General features: G+C 54.8%; 7 protein-coding genes across 7 annotated transcripts; 6 read left to right on the top strand and 1 right to left on the bottom strand.

Moving 5' to 3' along the window:
- Positions 1–230: 230 nt before the first annotated feature.
- On the top strand, positions 231–2,105 carry AYL99_04410 (hypothetical protein; the record flags this gene model as incomplete). The annotated part of the gene is made up of 1 exon (XM_018835924.1): positions 231–2,105. The coding sequence occupies one exon, from the start codon at positions 231–233 to the stop codon at positions 2,103–2,105; it is 1,875 nt and encodes a 624-aa protein (XP_018695574.1).
- A 1,533-nt stretch (positions 2,106–3,638) lies between these two features.
- AYL99_04411 (hypothetical protein) lies at positions 3,639–5,646 on the top strand (the record flags this gene model as incomplete). The annotated part of the gene is made up of 2 exons (XM_018835925.1): positions 3,639–3,651; positions 3,725–5,646. The coding sequence occupies 2 exons, from the start codon at positions 3,639–3,641 to the stop codon at positions 5,644–5,646; spliced, it is 1,935 nt and encodes a 644-aa protein (XP_018695575.1).
- A 721-nt stretch (positions 5,647–6,367) lies between these two features.
- Positions 6,368–9,887, bottom strand: AYL99_04412 (hypothetical protein; the record flags this gene model as incomplete). The annotated part of the gene is made up of 4 exons (XM_018835926.1): positions 6,368–7,992; positions 8,043–9,557; positions 9,663–9,758; positions 9,809–9,887. The coding sequence occupies 4 exons, from the start codon at positions 9,885–9,887 to the stop codon at positions 6,368–6,370; spliced, it is 3,315 nt and encodes a 1,104-aa protein (XP_018695576.1).
- An 878-nt stretch (positions 9,888–10,765) lies between these two features.
- AYL99_04413 (hypothetical protein) lies at positions 10,766–11,800 on the top strand (the record flags this gene model as incomplete). The annotated part of the gene is made up of 1 exon (XM_018835927.1): positions 10,766–11,800. The coding sequence occupies one exon, from the start codon at positions 10,766–10,768 to the stop codon at positions 11,798–11,800; it is 1,035 nt and encodes a 344-aa protein (XP_018695577.1).
- Positions 11,801–13,368: 1,568 nt separating this feature from the next.
- AYL99_04414 (hypothetical protein) lies at positions 13,369–14,394 on the top strand (the record flags this gene model as incomplete). Its single annotated transcript, XM_018835928.1, has 2 exons — positions 13,369–13,415; positions 13,473–14,394. 2 exons carry the CDS (start codon positions 13,369–13,371, stop codon positions 14,392–14,394), a joined length of 969 nt encoding a protein of 322 aa, XP_018695578.1.
- A 1,038-nt stretch (positions 14,395–15,432) lies between these two features.
- Positions 15,433–16,938, top strand: AYL99_04415 (hypothetical protein; the record flags this gene model as incomplete). The annotated part of the gene is made up of 1 exon (XM_018835929.1): positions 15,433–16,938. One exon carries the CDS (start codon positions 15,433–15,435, stop codon positions 16,936–16,938), a length of 1,506 nt encoding a protein of 501 aa, XP_018695579.1.
- A 909-nt stretch (positions 16,939–17,847) lies between these two features.
- On the top strand, positions 17,848–18,657 carry AYL99_04416 (hypothetical protein; the record flags this gene model as incomplete). Its single annotated transcript, XM_018835930.1, has 3 exons — positions 17,848–17,869; positions 17,919–17,991; positions 18,084–18,657. The coding sequence occupies 3 exons, from the start codon at positions 17,848–17,850 to the stop codon at positions 18,655–18,657; spliced, it is 669 nt and encodes a 222-aa protein (XP_018695580.1).
- Positions 18,658–19,850: the final 1,193 nt, after the last annotated feature.

Genomic DNA, 19,850 nt, shown 5'->3' on the forward strand with positions numbered 1-19,850 from the left:
AGGGATCAGCGTTGTGTCGTGTTTCTTTATTCTTATTTTTATCTGTTTTTCTCTTGATCTTGCTCTTGTTTGTCTTTGTTAGCTGGCACACCTAAGCGTTGCATCCCTCATTTTGGTTGTTTCATGTCATTAGACGCATAGACTTGCATCAGCATAGCGTTGGAATTTGGCGTCATATGTCGTTGGAAAAAGAAACCACTCTTGTCTCTTTTCTCAGCGTCAATGCTTGAATGAGGACTCCTTCACCCAAACCACCGAGTCATGCCGAGCAGCAACGCAAGAAGAAGATGCTTCTGTCCAGCCGTGCCAGTCCCCCCAAACCACTGAGGGTGGGTGGCCCAGATCGATATCTCTCCATCCGACAGTTCCTCCCTTCCACTCCGATCCCTTCACCGTCTCTTCCGTCCATCCTGCCACGCCACGGCAAGAAACCGCCCAAGCTCAACTCACGGAAGATCGTCCGCAGCCTCTTCTGGCTGGCGGTCGTCATCGGGATCTACTATCTCGTCTCATTCGGACGGAGGCAATCCCACAAGCTTGCCCAGCTGACCTTTCTGACCTCGCTGGGCAAGACCTACGAAATCGTCGAAGCTTCAGAGCTGCCGGACTATCCAACCCCGCTGGCATTGACAGATGCCGAGGGGAAACATCACTGGACCATATCCATCCCTCAGAACCTCCCGTTCCCCCTGCCCTCCACGGACTACGCCGACATCTGCTCGCAAGTCGACGAGGTGGCCCGCCATGTCGCAGGCCCTCGCCAGAAACCCCAGCAAAGCGACTACTACCAGGAGGATCCCAATTTCATCGACGTCCGAGAGGCGCAATCTCAGCACTTTCTTCCCGCGGATAACCACCGGCCGCCTCAGGGGAGCGCGAACCATCTGCCCGTCTGCGAGAAATCCCTGACATACGTCCTCGACGCCACCGATGCAGGTCTTGGGTCCACCCTTTTGGGCATGTGGCTCTCCTACGGCCTGGCTCGCCGTGAAGATCGCGCCTTCTTCATCGACGACACCAATTTTCCCTACGGCAAATACAGCACGTTTTTCGGCTCAAGGCCCTCTCCATCTTGCCGCTTACCGAGCCCTTCGCATCGTGTCCCGTGCCCCCATCAGGCAAAACACCTCGTTGTGTCTGCTGCCACTACCAGTTGGATTTTCGGCGAGGCTTTCCACAGCCACTTCTCGCAGCGGGAAATATTTGATATGGCGAGGGAGGGCTACGAGACACTCTTCAAGCTGCGGGCTCAGGACGAGCAATACGTACTTAGCCGCGTGGAAAAACTCCGCGAGGACGTCGATCCGACCACCATCCCCAGCCCCGTCCCAGACGACGAACGCTTCGATGACGACGAGATGTACGACGCCCCGCCACAGAACGGTCTGGTGGGAATTCACATCCGCCGCGGCGACCGGCACCCTTTCAGCTTGACCTACTCGCAAAACTACCTTCCCCCCGAAATGTACATGGCCACGGCCTTGAAGCTGGTCGGCCAATCCTCGCAGTGGAAATTCCTCGTGGCCTCGGACGATGCCGACATGTACGACCACATCGATTTGCCCAACACGTTGCGGGCCCAAGAACGAATTTCCCTCGCGTCCAAGAAGAAGTTGGCTAGCATGGGCCAAGGAGGTGGATTGGGCTGGGAAGGCGGGTTCTTCAGGGACGTCTTCTGGGGGCTGGGTCTGCCGGAGGACGTGAAGGAACGGAAAAAATGGGGCAGCCCGATGCCCATGAAGGCCAAGCACCGATTTGGCGAGAAGGACGACGACGGCCGGGAGAAGCGAGTGCACCATCACGACGCCAAACATTCGAGCGGACCGCGCAAAGAGGGGGCGAACGATGATGTCGACGATGTGGCCCTTCTGGAGCGGGACTACCGGACACATCCAACCCCAGAGGCGCTTCAGCTGCGAGAACTCCTGGGTCGCGCGTACCTGTTGGACTTGGCCGTGTTGGCGCAGAGCGACAAAGTGGTGTGTGGTGTGTCGGCGAATGCATGTCGGATCCTGGCCGTGATGCTGGGGTGGGAGAGAAGTTTCGACAGGAAAGACTGGAACAATGTGGACGGAGGGTATCAGTGGAGGGTCCTGGACTACTGACGGATTGTGGTCAAGGGGAAACTCGTGTAATGGAATGGCGAGGACCAGGGTGATGAAGCCTTCGTAAAATACTCATCTGGATCATATCTACCAAAATCATGGCTTGCATTGCACCTCTGCCGGCTTTCTGATTCATGGCCTCCCATGTACACATGTGCCGTCATCAAATTCGGGGAAGTGACTTGGGTCTAACCACGGCATCCGGAGCCTCTCGTGCTGTCTAGTCCCGCAACATTCCCATGTCACACCTGCCTCGCACCTCGGTTTGCTGGGTCTACCAAGGACAGTGTGGATGATGCTGATGTAGACGGTGAGGCAAAAAGAAAGGACAGCAGTCGACGACGTAAACAGTAACTGACACCACCTGGCTGGACATGGGTTGAGTCGAGGTTCATGGTAAAGGACGAGAATGGATGCCGTGGGCCTGCAGTTGTATTATTGTGGTGTCGAGGAGAGAAGTCATGCACAACGCTTTCGTGAGGAGAGGCTGAGTGAGGCTGACGGGGAAACACGGTCAGCACCTGGAGCACGGCTTGATGACATGGGCGGTAGAAGAAGACGAACTCACCGACGTCCTGTCCTATCCTGTCTTGTCCTGTCGCAGTGCTGGAGCACACACAGAGTTTTTGGTCCGTCTCGGTGCAAAGAACAACAGCCAGATAATTAGAACTCATGCCAGCCCACGTCATTCACATCAGCCATGGCGTCCGTCATATGATCACAACAGCAACAGCGATAATGCAACCCCGTTCTAGTTCCAGGCGCTGGAGCTGGGGTGGCGGCGGACTCTGCTGGTCGAACACGTTCCGCATCGCCGGTCATCATACGTCGGTCCGACGCCCGGCGGCGAACGCACTTTCCAGTTGAAGTAGAGCAGGCAGGAGCCGTCGCGCTTGAAGCGTATGCAGCGGCGGGTCTGGACGATGCACTCGTGGTAGCAGGAGCAGCGGTCGCATCTCTGGTAGACGTACTGGTTGTAGCACATGATGATGATGATGATGATGGGAATGAATGCAGACAACGGGGTTGGACTTGGTTGAGGCTGAGGCTGAGGCTGGGGCTGGCTGCTCGAAAGGATTGATGGCTGTTGTTGGAGGGGTTTGAAGGTGGATGGTGGATGTTGGATGACTGACTGACTGACTGACTGACTGTATGTAACGGATGAGAAGCCTCCGGAGTCAAGGCAGCCAGCCACTTACCGTATCAACTAATTATTATGTACTATCACTCACTACCTCGTATTACTGTATCATATCATCACTGGCTCGCTTCCCATCTCTCTACCAAACTGCCTCGGTTCGTGTTGATGGTCTCGCAAGCCACATCATCCCAAATTACACCCAAATCCACACCAAGCTCCAAACTGCAGTCACGTCCGCCACCAGTTCTTGGAAAAGCTCCCCTACCGACTCGGTTCAAGTTGTGGTGCTCGCCTCTGGCCATACAAGATCCCCCATGGAGCAAAGCCCTTCTTGTCCCTCCCTCACTTGCCACATATTGACTTGATCTCTCCCGTCTGCTGTCTTGTCGGTGATGGCTCTTGCTGGTACGTGTGACCCCTCCATCGACCTCCCTGAGGGCCATTGAAATGCTGATCTTTCCCCCGTCCACTCTCGCAGTGCCATCCGCTACCGCAGCCCTCGCCGGGCTCGCCTACCTCAATGCCCGCTGGCGAGTCTCGGTCGACCTGGAGCTCATCCTCAGTCTCCTGGCGTCCCAAAGAGCTTTTGCAAAGAGAGAGGCTGCAGATCGGGCCAACTCCTTCTACCTCATTGAGGGCCATGCGCAGAACCCCAAGGTCGCAGACAAGATCTTCCTCATCTACCAGGGCAAGACATGGACGTTCAAACAGACATACGACATGGTGCTGCGTTATGCGGGATACCTGCACGCCACCCATGCCGTCCTGCCTGGCGAGATCGTCGCCATGGACTTTATGAATGGCCCTCCATTCCTCTTTCTGACCATGGCTTTGTGGTCCTTGGGTGCCCTGCCGGCCTTTATCAACTACAACCTGACCTCCACCTCCTTCGTCCACAGCGTGAAGACGTCCTCGGCGAGACTCTTGATTGTTGATCCTGAGATCGAGTCCAAGGTCCTGACCGACGAGACAAAGGCCATTTTCTCGGCGCCCAATTTCCGCAACAATGCCTTCCCTCTGGAGGTCGCAGTCTTGACTCCTGGCCTCCAGTCGTCTCTGGAATACTTTCCTCCCTATCGTGCCCCTGACTCTGCCCGATCCGGTGTGGTTGGTCGTTCTCCATGTGTCCTGATATCGACCTCGGGGACGACAGGCCTCCCGAAGGCTGCAATTGTGCCTTGGGACCGGACCGTGGTTGGCTCCGGTCTTATTGCACGCTGGATAAACCTGCATCCCGTCACGTCATCCAAACCAGACAGGTACTATACCGCCATGCCGCTGTATCACTCCTCTGCCTTTCAATTGGGCTTCCACTGCTGTCTGATCCGAGCGTGCACTTTGGTCCTGGGCCACAAATTCTCCGTCTCACACTTTTGGGACGAGGTCGCTGCGGCGGATGCCACGGCCATCCAGTATGTTGGCGAAACCCTGCGTTACCTCCTCGCCGTGCCACCTCAACCAAATGACCGCACCAAACACAAAGTGCGTCTCGCATTTGGTAACGGCCTCCGACCAGACGTTTGGGACAAATTCCGCGCCCGATTTGGTGTCGAGACGGTGGCCGAGTTCTACGGTGCCACCGAATCCGCCGGCGCGAGCTTCAACCTTTCCCGCAACACTTTCTCGTCAGGCGCCATAGGTCAAGCCGGTCTCTTGGGCAGCTTGTTCATGAGGTTGAGGCAGACCATCGTCAAAGTGGACTGGGACACAGAAGCGCCTTACCGAGACCCGAAAACAGGGTTTTGCATCCCCGTACCTCGCGGTGAACCCGGCGAACTACTTTACAGTGTCGACCCAGCCGACATTGGTGCCAAGTTCCAGGGGTATTTTGGCAACAAGGAGGCCACTAATTCGAAGATCTTGAGAGACGTGCTGAAGAAGGGCGACGCTTGGTTCCGTTCCGGAGACGTGATCAAACTCGACTCAGAGGGACGCACCTGGTTCATGGACCGCATAGGCGACACCTTCCGCTGGCGTAGCGAGAATGTGTCGACCGCCGAAGTCGCCCAGGCCCTGGGTCAACATCCAGCTGTGCTTGAAGCGAATGTCTACGGGGTGGCAATCCCACACCACGAAGGCCGCGCCGGGTGTGCTGCTGTCTTGCTCAAAGACATCAGCTCCCACACGACGCCTATTCCGGACACTCTACTCGAGAGTCTAGCCACTTACGCGAGAAATAGTCTGCCCAAATATGCGGTGCCCGTGTTTCTTCGAGTAATGACGCAAGTCATAGCGACGGGGAACAATAAACAGCAGAAGACTGTTCTCAGACAGGAAGGAGTAGATCCGGCCAAAGTCGCCGACGACCGGTTGTTCTTCCTCCGGCCCAACAGCCAGAGATACGAGCCTTTCGGGAAGGCTGAGTGGGAGATTGTGAAGAGTGGAAAGATGAAATTGTGAAGTCACAGGTGAGCAGGAGAATACCTGAATGGTGTTATCCCCGCAGATATGATGGATGGAGTACTGGGACTGGCCACGGCGAGCGATTTGCAGTGTCTTGACAGGGGGGAAAAACACACACTGAAGCCACATACCTGCGATATGATGATACCCTAGATCTGGGCGACTTGTATGGAGGAACAGAACGACGGCGTGATAGGTAATAGTAGATACGATCTGATGACTATTTTGGTGCACATATTGACATTGACATTGATGCAGCGTTAGCATAGCATAGCATAGCATAGCGGCATCAAAATAGATCATGACAAAAGACCAACAGAACGTGATGATGGTGCGTTGCGTTGCGTTGCGCAGCACTGTGCCACGCCCCGCGTTATACTGTCTGTATATCGATTCGGTCGTTATCCTGAAACAAACAAACATTGCGATCAATCAATCATCGTGCCCTCGGTCCCTTTCTTTTCGCTTTCCCACATAATAGCACGACGAAAAATAAGAAACACAAACACACACACATAAAAAAGGGTGCTCAAGCAAATCGTCCCTTCTCGCTTTCATGAGATCCGTCACACACACACAGATGTGCCAACATTTTTGGGCCTGTGTTGGTTGGCCTGGGTAACATTCTGGAACTCGCCATGCCTCGACGATTCTCTCCTATATATTCCCGCGTTGTATCAGCCTCCCTCGCTTCCTCCTCTTCCTTCCACAGAAAGATTCACAACTCCTCCGTGAATCGACTCCCCTCCCTCGCCTTCTCTTCGCTCTTCTTCCCACTCATCGGACCCGCCACGTCGACCAGTCTCGCCGCCCCGCTGTCGACCTTGGACGCACTCACGAGCCGGCCTTCGTCGAATGTGTCCCGGGCCTCCTCGAAATCCTCCTCGTCATCCCCATTGGTTTGTGCGTGCGTCAACGCAGGTGTCGTGGTTCCCGTGATGGTTGTGTTTCCCGTGGCTTCGGTGGATGTGGTTGACGGTTCCTGCACCTTTTCACGCAAGGGTTCCGTTTCCGAGAGGATGTGGTCGTCTGGATTGGTGTGAGCTTCGCCTGTTTCTGGCATCTCAGCAGATTCGGCGGGGGCCTGTGGTTGGGGTTCGGTGGTTGTGGTTGGAACTGGGGCTGAAGCTGACGGCGCCGCAGTCTCAGACGGCCCGGGCTTCTGCTTGTCCTTTTCCTTGTCCTTGTCCTTATCTCGTCCAGGGATGACCTTCTTCAGAAACCTCTCCCGGAAGCCTTTCCGGCCACGCGGTTCCTCGTCTTCGTCTGTCAGTGTCGCAAGTTGATCGAATCCTGAGTCTCGTTTCGACCCGGTGTGTTCAGTCGAGTATCTGGAGGAAGCTACGTCCGCGGCGATCACATATGGCTCTTCGCTGAGTGACGACGTGTCCGATGAAGGACTGACATCGCGCCCATATGCATCAACAGCAGCCACAGCTGGACCAGGCTCGGAGCTCTCGTTGTGAATGGGTGAAATTCTTCCATAGGGCTTGACGGATCCGCCGTACAGGTCGTCCGTCTCGTTGTCGCTTCGGCCTGCCAGTGCAACATCTCGGATCGAATCCGTGCCGACCTTATCTTCTTCCCGGATCGGCTCAGCTGTCTGCGCAAACGTGTCTAAGTGGTCATTGGGTTCTCCTTCTGCCCCCGTAGGCTGCTCAAGAAAGTCGTTCTCCGGTTTACTTCCCGGCCTGAATCGCCTGAACCAGGTCTTCACCCGCGAATCCCGCTTTGAAGGCGACGTCGGAGAGGTCGAGAATGTCGGTGACGTTGGGGATGTGGGCTCTTGCGGCGGAGTTGTCTTGGAATACGGAGTCGAACCGATGTCGTCTTTCGGCCCAATCTCTTCGTCTGCCAGCTGAGTAACTCTCGACTCTTCCACTGCGGGTTCAGTCTCTGCGTCTGCGGCAGCGACCGCATAAGCGGCTTCGTTGGGATCCAAGGTCACTTGGTCATGGACAGTTCCACCTGCGTGCTCGTCACCACCTTCGGCTGTCAGGGTTGCGGGGAGTGCGGTCGTTCCTGTGACGGCCTTGGCTCCTCCCCCGACAACGTCTGCGGCGCCCTCTACGCCCGCAGCTGTCGCCGCACCCGCCGCAGCTCCAGCTGCGACAGCGCCTCTTCCGAGGAAGCTTGGGAGGAATCGAGGTTTGCCAGGTTCAGTGTGTCTTTTCTCTCCCTTCTCTGTCCGCCGACGCTCTCTTTCCGCGGCATTTGCCTCGTCTCGGGCTTTCTTCTCGGTGGCCTTTTGTTCGGTGCGCGCACGTCTCTCTTCATGCTTCTGCTCTAGCTGAACTCGTCTCTCTTCGGCCTTCTGGGCCTTTTGTTCGGCTTTTTCACGATCTGAGAAGGATTAGTGAGTGATTGGCTTCAAAGTACGATTGCGAACTTACCGACGACAGCTTTTTGTTCTGCCTTGATTTCGGCCTGCCGTTTCTTCTCAGCTTCCTGTTCGGCCTTGATCCTCTCTTGTTCTAGTCTAAGCTCCTCATCCTTGGCCCTTTGTTGCTCGGCTTTCTCGGTGATCTCATCCAGGGTCGGTTGCAGTCGAGCCTTGGCGATTGCTTCGATCTCTGATTGCTCAAGGTACTTGCCACCTCCTATGTGAACCTTTCCCACATGAAGCAGCCTGTCGTCGCTTTCGCGTTGAGCCCTTTCCCGAGCCTGACGCTCCCACAGCTCGCGTTGTTGCGGACTGGTCTTGCCGGTTTCCGAAAACACCTTTTCATCAATGGCATTCATACGAGCCGTGACGTTCTTGTGTGCCACGGCAAGCAATGCATCTCGATCCGCTTGTCGCTTCTTGCTGTCGACCTCGGCGAGCTTGCCCTGAAACAGAGACATTTGTGCCCGGATTTTGCGTGACTCTTCCAAGTCAGAATCACTATCGTCTTCTCGAATGTTAGACGTCCGCCGTCCGCGCCGTAATGTGAGCCGTGACCTTGGTGGCGCAGTCTGTTGTCCATAGTACTGCCGATATTCAGCGTGTTCATCATGTAGCTTAGCGAGTCGCTCTTGAGCCAATCTTCGGGCAGCCTCTTCGAGGTTCTCATATCGTGGCAAGTTTTCAGTGGTTGCGGGCTGATTCGCGGCATCTGATTGTGCGCGTCGTCGGGCCGTGTATGCAGCGTAGTGACTTTGTGAACGGTGGATTCCCCTCGCCTCATCGATCTGAGCCTGTTGGATAGCGAACATTTTCCTCGCCATGGCAACCGCAGAGGCACGGAGCATTTCTTGCCTCCTCCGTTCTTCCACTTCTATGGCGACCGGCGGATTGGACGTGTACATCTGTCGAGAGACGTTGTTCCTGGCCATATTTTGGACTCTGGCGGCGTCCGCACCTGACAATTCGCTCGTTGACGGTGGAGTTGGTGACATGGGAGGTCTCATGTTCTGAGATGACGTCGCAGCTTTGATGGCCCAGGCAGAGTGAACCGGTGTTGCCGACGGGCGTATGGGTGCGGACTCTGCTCGCCGTCTGCCACCGGATATGGAAGCTGTTGCAGCCAAAAGTGCCTTTTGCCGCCCATCGCTAGACACATTTCTCTCGGTGATCGGTGGGGGAGATTTGGGATTCTGCAAGGCCGAGGATGCGGCAGAATGACCCTGCTCTGTTTCCGGAGCCCTCCAGATGTCTACCGGTGCAGCATCTCGGTGGGCAGCCAGTGCGGCCTGGGAACCCGCCCGGCTCAGCTCCGGCTTCCACATGGGCTCCATCTCATAGTCTTTTGCTCTGTACGCCGCCGTGTTCGCGTGGGGGATGGCGCCGGGTGTCCAAAGCTGGACGGGTTTCTTATTGGACTCAGCGAGACTTGCTGCGGCGCCGGCGGATGCGAGCTTGACGCCGCCAGTTGAAGGAAACGAAGGAAGATCTTCAGCTCGTGCGTACTTCAGAGAAAGCGCAGCACCTGTATTGCGGCAGTTAGTATAGTTGTGCGAAATGGATGCGAGGGGGGGTTTGTGGTTTGGAGATGGTGCATGGTGGATGGCGATCAAGGGCGGGGTTGACGCACTGGCAGCAGATAGCCGACCTTCGTGGTCGAGGACGGAAGAAGAGCTGTGCTTGGTGGTGGGAGTGTCTCGAGCGACAGACAATGCCGCAGAGGCAGCTACACTGGGCGTCAGCTTGCCATGAAGCTTCAAAACGGGCTTGACTGACCTTGGTCTTCAAGCTTGTCCGAGGGAGTGAAGCTGCTCTGATGGGGATGGGCACGAGCATGGGCAACGCTGGCCGACATGCTTGGCCCCCTGGTTGCTTCTCGGGTAATCGATAGGTGGTGGGAGCAGGCGGGCGGTTGCGCAAGCAACAACAACGCAGTTCAAGCATCTACCACGGCATGGAGACTGGAGGGTTCTCTCAACGTGAGGGAGAATACAGTAGAAGGAGCTCTGCTTGCATTTCAGATCAGCGGAAAGAGGAATAAAACCAAAAGAAGAGCTGCAGAAGACCAGTGGCGTGCCGCTCGCTCATCAAGGTCCCCAAGGTTGCTTGGGGGGGGGAGGTCCAGGGTTGCTGCGGGCTGCGGGCTGCCCATCCCATACGGCAGTGGACACCCGTCACCACCGCCATCGCCCACCATCGCCCACCAGCGTCATGACCAAGAGCTGCGCTTGTGTATGTCATCCCAGCACCAAGTGTCACCAGTGTCCCTATTACCACCTACGTCATGCCAATAGGAATCGAGGGAGAGTTGCTCCCGCTACAGAGATAGTCTAACTAGCCAAGGACCCTTATATTGGTGATCCCTACATACCTAGGTAGCGTTTTCAGTGGTGTGTCGATTGTCTTTTTTTGCTCACCATAGACGGTGCTCTTTGTTGCTGGTTGGGGAAACTGTCCACGGGAGGAGAGAAAATGGAGGGGTAGTCAATTGCACACGATGCCGATAGCCATGGCCCATGGCCGTACCCCGTTCTGGATCGGACCCTTCCCTCATGAAGAAGGAGGAGAGGAGAACGAGGAGAGCCCCCAGCACCTCCGGCCAGAAGCTGCCCAGCTGGAGCTCTTGTGGCGCCCATGTGGTACCTACCCAGCCAGCTAACAGCTAGTTAGACCAGGGGAGAGGGGAGAGACAGAGCCAGGGACCAAGGAAACTCACCGGCCTAACGCCCCACAATGACATGCAGTGGGCAGCAAGGGCAGCAAGGGCAGCTGTCAAACTTCAACACCAGCCACCACACCTTGTTTTTGCCAACCCGACAGAAGTACAGGTCTCCACTCCTCTGGGCACAGGAGAGAGCCGTGGGTGCCATCAGCATGGAATCTTCCACGGCACATCGGTTTGACAACCTGCTCAATTTTCGCGACGTGGGAGCTCACATCAACAACATTCTTGGTGTCTCAGCTCTCCGGCCAGGTCTCCTGTTCAGGAGTGCACGACCAGACGATGCCAGTGTGGCCGACCGCGATGCTCTGGTCAACAAGTACAAGATCAAGACAATCATCGACTTGCGCTCCAAAACAGAACACATCAATGCAGCGAAGAAGCGGTCTGCAGCTGCCGTGGCGGTACAGCCAGCGGTGATACCTTCGTCTGGCAACAGTGTCTCCAACCCAGTCCAAATACCAGGCATACGTTATGCGCTCATCAATCTCAACGGTAAAGGCTTCGAACGGCATCTCATCTGGCAGCTGAAGTACACCAGTCTCGCGAAATTGGTCTTCTTGATGGCTCTGGGCTACCGGACGGAAGGGATATCGGTGCTGGGAAAGGAGTTGATGCTACCACGGGGGCTTATCGGCCTCGGAATTGACACCCTTGATCACAGCCAGCCGGAGATCAAGCAAGTTTTCGACGTCCTCGCCGACGAGACGGCATGGCCTGTCATGGTCAATTGCACTCAAGGCAAAGACCGAACTGGGATGATAATACTGCTGGTCCTGCTGTTGTGCAGTGTTGATGTGGATGCCGTCAGCCAAGATTATGTCAAGTCTGAACCAGAACTCGAGCCAGAGAAAGAGGAGCGGATGAAAGAGATCGAAAGCATTGGTCTGAATGAGTCGTTTGCCAAATGTCCGCCAGATTTCTGTAGGAAGATTGTCCAGCACCTCGAAACCACCTACGGCGGGCTATCCCCCTACCTGGCCCGCGTCGGGGTTGACGCCGAACAATCCGAGCGTGTCCGATCCGTGCTCAAGGTCAGCTCGTAAAAGAGTACATTCAATTCCCTTCCACGAAGCCAAAAACACTCTTGGAGGTTACCTGCCCGGATTTTGTGATTACAAGCGGTTTGGTAGCAGCCTTGAGAATCCCTTCTTGAGAGGTACGACAAAGTACCGTGGCAGAGGTTGTATTAGGCGTCTGTCTCGATGCTGCCGGACAAATAGCAGAGCATTTTGAGCCAGAGCTCCCATCTTGCACGACCTCAGGGTGAGCGTCCCAGCAACCCAGCAACCCAGCAATCCAGCAATCCAGCAATTCAGCAACGATCCTTTGTCAGGTTTCTTGGGAACGGACCCCTTTTATCCTGGCTATCAACTTGTACCACGACTCCCAGCAAGCCCAGGGACTGTCTCGGATACACCCCAGACTCCGGACTTGCCCCATCCAGGATATGGGGCGCTCTGCATGATAAAGGCTTGGTCAGCACGGTATCGCCAGTCGAGATACGGTGCTGACACATTGTCCACATCTAGACGAAAACACGCGAGGGATTCTCTCCTCTGGAGGGAACGATGCTAGCAGCTGCACAGTCATTCGAGCTAGGGGAGTAGGAGCGGCACGCGCGGTCAATGAACGGGCACGGCTAGCTGATAGAGGTAGTCCTTCAAAGTTCTTCTACATCGCATTACTTATCAAGAACTAGAGAAAAAGCGAGGCATCACAGTGACCGCTGCTTTAGTAACACCACGGCCATTTCAGCCATAGCATGGTACGAGGTGTGTCGAGCCCAAGTGCGTCTTTTTGTGGTGGTGGAAACTCGGCAACGACAGACTCGTACTCGGTACCCAAGAACAGGGTTGATCAGGGGAAAAGTGAAAGATGCGAAGACGACGGGGGAATCGAGTCCGAGAGTTCACTATAATGTCGTCATAATTATGAGAGGCTCGGGAAGCCACGGAAGGTGCCAAGAGGGGGCTGTGATTGGACATCAGGCAGAATCTAGTTCCCCACTTTCCCGTAAATCTCTCGGAAACACCCTATGACGTCGTGCCCAACAAAAGTTGTCGCCCATGTTGGCTTTCACCTCTGAAGTTGAGCTTCTGGCTTCACTTTTTGTCAACATCCCTTGGTGCTCTCGCCGTTATATCCGACTATGTCCCTCTCCCGAAACCCGTTAGATGATTAACGAGGCATAGCACACGAGCCCTTTTCGGATCTCGCGTGTTGCTGGTAGGTCGATGGGGGATCCGCCTGGGCCAATGAGGGAACCCTCGGTCGGCGGCTCCTCTGGAAAATGCAACTGCAATATCGCCGTCATTGCCTCACGATTTCCCAGAATGATGTAGCATGGCCTGGTCGATCTCCGGTGACAACGTGTTACTTAATCACCAGCATTAGCTTTGGGCCCCCCTTACATCTTCCGCATTGACTGACTTCCGTAACATATCGTTTCCTTCATATTGACCTGATCTCTCGTCCTGTCATCAGGCGAAACTATTCTTCCATTCTTCTTCTCGCCACCCTGTGTTCCCGGCTACTACCTCCACATTCCACCTTTGTACCTCCCAACTCAGTCGATCTCCCATATCAGCGAACCTTCCTCTCAGTGACCAATATGTGGTGGCTCAGTGCTTGGTTGTTTCCCGTCGTCTCGGCGGGCATGTACGTTTGACGTCGCTCAATCTTACTGGAACACTGTCACTAACGGTTCTCTCACAGGTGGCTCGGTATGCTGCTGGCCATGTTCTGCTCCTGGGAAGCCAACGGACATCCTCACCTCGCGTCAATGAGTCCAAACCAGCGTATCGCCTATATATCCGACATTGGAGCTTTTGGCTTGAAACCGCTCTTCATCACTGGTGCCGTCATCACCACTGTGTTCCTCGACTTGGGCTTCATGTCAGAGCGATGGCTTCGACACTATGGTCGACTGGCACCCAACACCTCTCGCATTCAATCGGCGCTCTCGAGTTGTTCCATCTTCTTCGCCATCGCAGGCACATGCGGCCTGATCTTCCTGTCCATCTTCGACACCTACCACCATCACAAGGTCCATGACGGGTGTTTGCTCCTCTTCATCGGCGGATACATCATCTCGGCCATCTTCCTGTGCGCCGAATATCAACGCCTCGGTGTCCACTACCGTCAGCACCGCGTCTTACGCATGTCGTTCTGGGTCAAGCTCGCCTTTATCATTCTCGAGATCATTCTCGCCATCGTCTTTGCCTCTACCTCGTGGAACAACCATGAGAATGTGGCCGCTGTGTTTGAATGGATCGTCGCCCTCATATTCACCTTTTACATCCTCTCGTTCTTGCTCGACCTTTGGCCTTCGGTGCGGTCCAAGAACCATGTTCCTCAGGGATGGAGAGAAAGGGAAGCAGAAATCGAAAAGGCAGCCGGACAGAACGGAGGCGTGCCCCCTCTCGACCAAGGCCCGGCGCCGATCACCTCAGATCACAATGCAACCACATATCAAAACGATGATGCTTATTACAATCCTGACACCCAAAGCTATCGTGGGACCAACATGACCGGTGGTCAGGGCTCCCACATCCAGTCCGCTCTTGGGAAATACCCCGTGGAACACAATGATCTCGGTCGGCAGAAAAGATGGGGTATTGGGCGGTTCCGGTTTTGACCAAGCAGTCCTTCCTTGGTCGAGCGTTGTCAATTTAGATGGATCCAGGAGTTTGGAAACGAAACATGAAAGCCGGGAATAAATTAAAAGTGAGGGCTGGGTTTATATCACAGCTGACTGAGCATTGTTGGGCGTTGGTGGAGATTTTGTATATCAAGGCACAGGCGAGGCTGGTCGTCGCCCGCCGACGACGGTATTGAATATAACGGAGGTGGAAACAAGGTGCAGAAATGGAATTCTGCCAGCGCAGAAATTTAATATGTAATTACTATTACAACTGTACAACAACGATGTTGGATGATTTGATGACGAAAGGAATGGATCCAGACAAAAACCTTGCGAGAGTTCTGCACATATTCCTGCGAGAGTACTGCTTCTTTCTTGCTCGACACAAATTCAGAGGGACGTGCTTACCTCCAAGATACATTCTAGTCGTCGACGTGTAGAAGAAGGAGGTGCATCTCATTGGAGGGCTGGCACCACCCTTCCACCGCAGACTTGTTTAATCCTTTGCGTTTCTCTCGAGCACCTCGATACGCTGGCATCACGACAGTGGCACCGGGATTCAAGAGCGATGTTTCCTCCGACCCGCCAATGTGAGAACGCGTCTTCCTCTGTCTGTTGGCCAACAGGTGACGTGGGAAGCGCAACATCTCTCCAATCCCAACTCCTCGAAGGATGATGACCGTTACTGACCCCCCAGACAAGCTGCAGATCACCCTGCAACACCGGACACCGTGGATTGGGCCTCTATGGACTCGTGTGTTCTTCTATTTTCAAGCACCGTGCTCCTGCCCGGAGCAATTGTGCAGCGACCGATCCTCTTCCGTCCATTTCGGGCAATCCCCGCGGCCTTTCGTGTGTTATGCAGGCACGGATTTCAGAGCCAATCAGACACTGATTGTTGGGTTTTCTAAAGAAAGACACACTTGTGCATGGATACTGGCTCTGTCGATGGTGTATTTAAGAAGAACTCGTAATGTTGGGCTCGAGAGCGTCTGGTGGTTGCAAGCTGCCATCAGGTCACCGCGCTCGAAGATGCCTTTCCAGTACAAGATCGGGCCGTTCCGAGCCCCATTGCTCCCTGACGACGAGAGTATCAGCTCGACTGCTCCATCCAAACTGTCCGACAATTCCAATGCTCTGCCGGACAGGGCTCCTTTCCTACTTCGCACCGACAGTTTCGGCTCAACAATCACCTCGTCCAAGACTTCCTACCAACCCGAGCCACCGCCGGTCCGAGCCCCCTTCCACCTCCTGCGTACCAACAGCCAGCGTTCAGTGCCTCCAGAGAAGACATCCTACCACTCTCTCCATGCAGAGCTAGGTGACAAAGGGGATCAGGACTTCTGGCAGCACACACGGAAATCGTTCTTTCTCAAGATGGCAGCGGTCTTCGTCCTGTTGCAAGTGCTTTTCCTGGGAAACTTGTCGTACCTCTATGGGTCGTTATGGGGATCGAACAGCCGTGTCTCGTCATTGCACGTTTTGTGGCTGGACCTCGACGGTGGAGTGATTGGCGACTCGGTAAAGAGTGCTTATGAGAGCTTACAGGGCCCTGAGTTCCCTTCGCTCGAGAAGCCTTCCGTAAACGAACTGCATTCTGTCGCCGAGGCGCTGGACGCGGTCCGGTCTGGATCGTATTGGGCAGCCTTTGTCGTCAATCAAAATGCCTCGGCCAAGCTCGCTCGTGCCCTTCGCGGTGGCCAGGCGGCGCAGACGTACCAGGCTTCTGACGCTCTGACATACATCTGGAACGAGGTCAGATACCCTCCGTTCTCGGACGAGGCGTTGATGTCCAATTTCGAGCTGCTGGCGCAGGTTGCCGAACAGGAATACCACCACAGCCGAGGTCAAGCCGAGCTGCAGCGTCTGAACAGAAACAATACAGCCGCTGTGCAGGTGCTGTTCCATCCAATCGGCATCTCTGCTTTGAATATCATGGAAACCACAAATCCCACCAGGCTTCTGTACAACACGGCGACGATGGTGATGCCGGTGCTGGAACAGTTCTTTTTCGTGTTGATCCTGAACGGACTTTCCGATGAGCTTGGCATATACAAAAAGGTTCCCGCGATGACAACAGCCATCATCCGACTGGCATTTGCCTTTGCTTACCCCCTCTGCTCCGCACTCGGCATGACCGGGTACGTATGGGCGTTTCGCGAAACATGGTCAGTGGACGGGAAGCAGTTTGGTTTGACATGGATGACTTTCTGGTTGCTCCACACGGTGCACTTTGTTGTCGTCGACACGGCGGCCGCGTTTTGGCCTGTCCCCGTCATGCCGTTCTTCATTCTCACCTGGATCGTCCTCAACCTGTCGAGTTCCGTCAGCCCACTCGAGCTCAATGCAACCTTTTATCGCTGGGGCTATGCACTTCCGGATAACGAAGCGTATTCCCTTCTGACTGACATTTGGTCCCACGGCGCAGTGCCCGTGCTCCATCGCGCTCTTCCGATCCTGTTCGCCTGGCTCCTGGTTGGCTCGAGTGCAGCTACCTTTGGTCACTTTCGCCGCTGTCGACTGGCGCGTGATAAGTAATCGAGAGCCACGGGAAGGGTGTGATCAACGATATGGACCAGTCACGACAACGATGGTGACGATGAAACGAACTTAGGTTAGATTTCTTGATGGAGGAATAGGAACGGTCAAATCAATGTTGCCATAGTTCTGGACGTGGCCTGAACCTTGATATCAACCAATGCTTTTGAGCATCGGACCAGTCTTTAATGGCATCCAGCCTCGACTTAGAGACGGTGGTGGGGTCTGAAGCAGAATGGGCGCTCAGTGGTGTTCCAGGCCTCAGCTGCACCAAATACTGCCAAAGGAGCGGATGCCGTTATGTATCACCTTGCCTTGCCTGCTAGATCAGCTGCTACACGGTGGGGAATCGTCACTGAGAAAGGAGATTCTCATAGGAAGACCTTGACGAGACAGAAATAACTCAGTATCCATACTATCACAGAGATGACTAGATCAGTTGATGAAGCATGGGTAAGCCAGCTTCAGACTGTGCCGGGCGGTGGTCTAGATAGAGTGTATACCGTAGGGGGTGGAACGCACTTCGAGACTTCATCAGTTCTAGCTACTCAGCTATTAGCGCCTTGGCTACGCTGACTAGCGACTGTTAGAGGCAGGAAGTCTCCGCCCGCTTCAAGCCACTGTGGCTTCAGCCGCACAATGTCGACGTCATCGATCCAGTGGCTCGTCATCAGTCGCGATCAGGCGCAGGCAACTCTGTCACCCCTCGTTCGTTTGAACACTCAGCCTCATGCGCACCCTAATGTTATTCTTTGCTCGTCTTGTATTCTATTCCCCTTAAGATCTTTGATCTGTTGCGTCCCTACGACCAAGACCCCGCTCGCTGCCCAACCACTCCAATTACGGGTCCAACCAGAGCAACCAGAGCAACCTCAGCCCGGGACGACGAGGCTCGCGAGGCACCTCGACATGTCAGAGCTACCCGATTACTGTAAACACTACCCGCCCCAGGAAAAGAGAGGGATGCTGACTGGAAGAAGACGCTATACTCGAAGTCGCCCCTGACAGCGACCAGGAAGCGATTAAGAGGGCTTACAAGAAAGCCGCGCTGAAGTAAGTCTTTCTCCCTTGGAGTTTGGAACCTGGAATATGGAAAGACACTTGGACGACAACATTTGGCTGTCAATGCTAATCGAAATTGGTAGATGGCACCCCGATCGCGTCGCGGCCGACTCGGACGAGCGTCCAAAGCGTACGAAAATGTTCCAAAGGATCAATGATGCCTACTACACCCTGTCGGAGCCCACGAGGCGGCGAGAGTACGACGAAGCGAGGCGATTCCACGGCACTGCGAGCTTTGACGAGTCTGCCGACGAAGATATACCCAGGCCGCCTCCTCAGGCAGGAGGGCAGTCTTGGTTCAACATGTTCGGCTTCGGCCGACCCGCAGGAGACACGCAAGAAGACCAGTTTGCCAATGACCAGTTCAGGAACGCGTTCGAGGAGATGATGCAGGAGGACGACCTGGCGGATGACTCGCACACTCCCACCAAACGGTTCTGGACAATCGCTGGAGGTATTTCCGGCGGTGTGCTCGGTTTCATCGTGGGCAATTCGGTCGGGATGGTTACGGGCGCCGCGGCTGGCAGTAGGATGGGTGCCATACGGGACAAGCATCAGAAATCGGTCTATGAGGTGTTTCAGTCGCTCGAACAAGGCCAGAAGGCCCGCATCTTAAGCGAGCTTGCGGCGAAATTGTTCAGCGGGGCGATCAGTTAAGAAGTCTGAACGGAACGTCAGTCAATTGGGTTGCACATCAGATGGGTTCGGTTGGATTGGTACAACGCATGGTGTTCGTGGATTATCTTTCTCTGTCACAACGAAGTTTTCATTTTTATTCCCCCAAGCGACTTTGAAGCTACTACATTGTGTTTGACTACCAGATGTCACCGCGTGAAGGTCCGATGTCCACTGGCCATGATGATAAATTGCCAGTCCCCTGACCTACGGACACCAAACAGGACGGTCCAAACAGTAGGCTCGCAATACTGGGACATACACGTGCAATTTGTGTAGGCTCGGCCCGCTTTACACGGATCATGCATTCCTTGTCAGCTATATCCATATGGATGTTAGCCAGGGAAAACGGCACGGGTGACCAATCAGAAAAATAGGAAGGAAGCTCAAAGTATTGGGGGGAAACGGTGGGAGGAAGGGTCAAGCACTCCGTCCGGGAGCAGCACAGGCAGAAAATTCCAGTGTCTGTCTCTTCTTTGCTCGTCCGAGGCATTTTCTTGTTAGATAGGAGGAAACAACACCTCAGAGTACATACCAATATTAAATTCAGCGATGTCGGTTCTCGTAAGTCCCTCCGAAGCCCGTACGGTCGAGGACATCAACAACAAGGGTCATTGTATGGCTCGGCCAACACGTTGACGCTCTGCTGTCTGATTCGTGCGCTGCTCGGTACCCCTGCCAAGCCAGCCTTGTCGCGCGGGCAAGCTGCGGCATTGAAGCAATTAGTTGATCGGTGTGTAGCTGTGCGCAGAAGCGACTGTGGTGACAGCCCCATCATCCAGCAATAAGGATGCTTTGTGATGCTTTTGCGTGATGGGCATAAGATTCGGGCAAAAAGACGCCCGGCACAGAAACCTACAATGGGAGACAACACATACATGATTGCGCTCCTCCGTGCAGCTGTCCTCTCAACTCCCAGGCGCTCACGATCAGGGGCCCATATCTTCTGTCTCTCCCTTTTCTCTTCTTTCCGTTTCCCCTTTTGCCGTTTGGTTATATCGGGTCCCCGGGCAGCCTCGGTATCTTTGTCAGTGACCAGCCCATCACGCCCACACTGGTTCAGTCAATCGATCGACTGCTTGTCCACTTGCTTCCACCAGGGTAGCACGTGTTCTGACTCACGTCCATGGTCTCCAACGCGGACTCACTAACTTCCAAGGAACGACTCATAATGT

This window comes from Fonsecaea erecta (assembly GCF_001651985.1).
Source record: "Fonsecaea erecta strain CBS 125763 chromosome Unknown Scaff3, whole genome shotgun sequence".
Lineage (NCBI taxonomy): Eukaryota > Fungi > Ascomycota > Eurotiomycetes > Chaetothyriales > Herpotrichiellaceae > Fonsecaea > Fonsecaea erecta.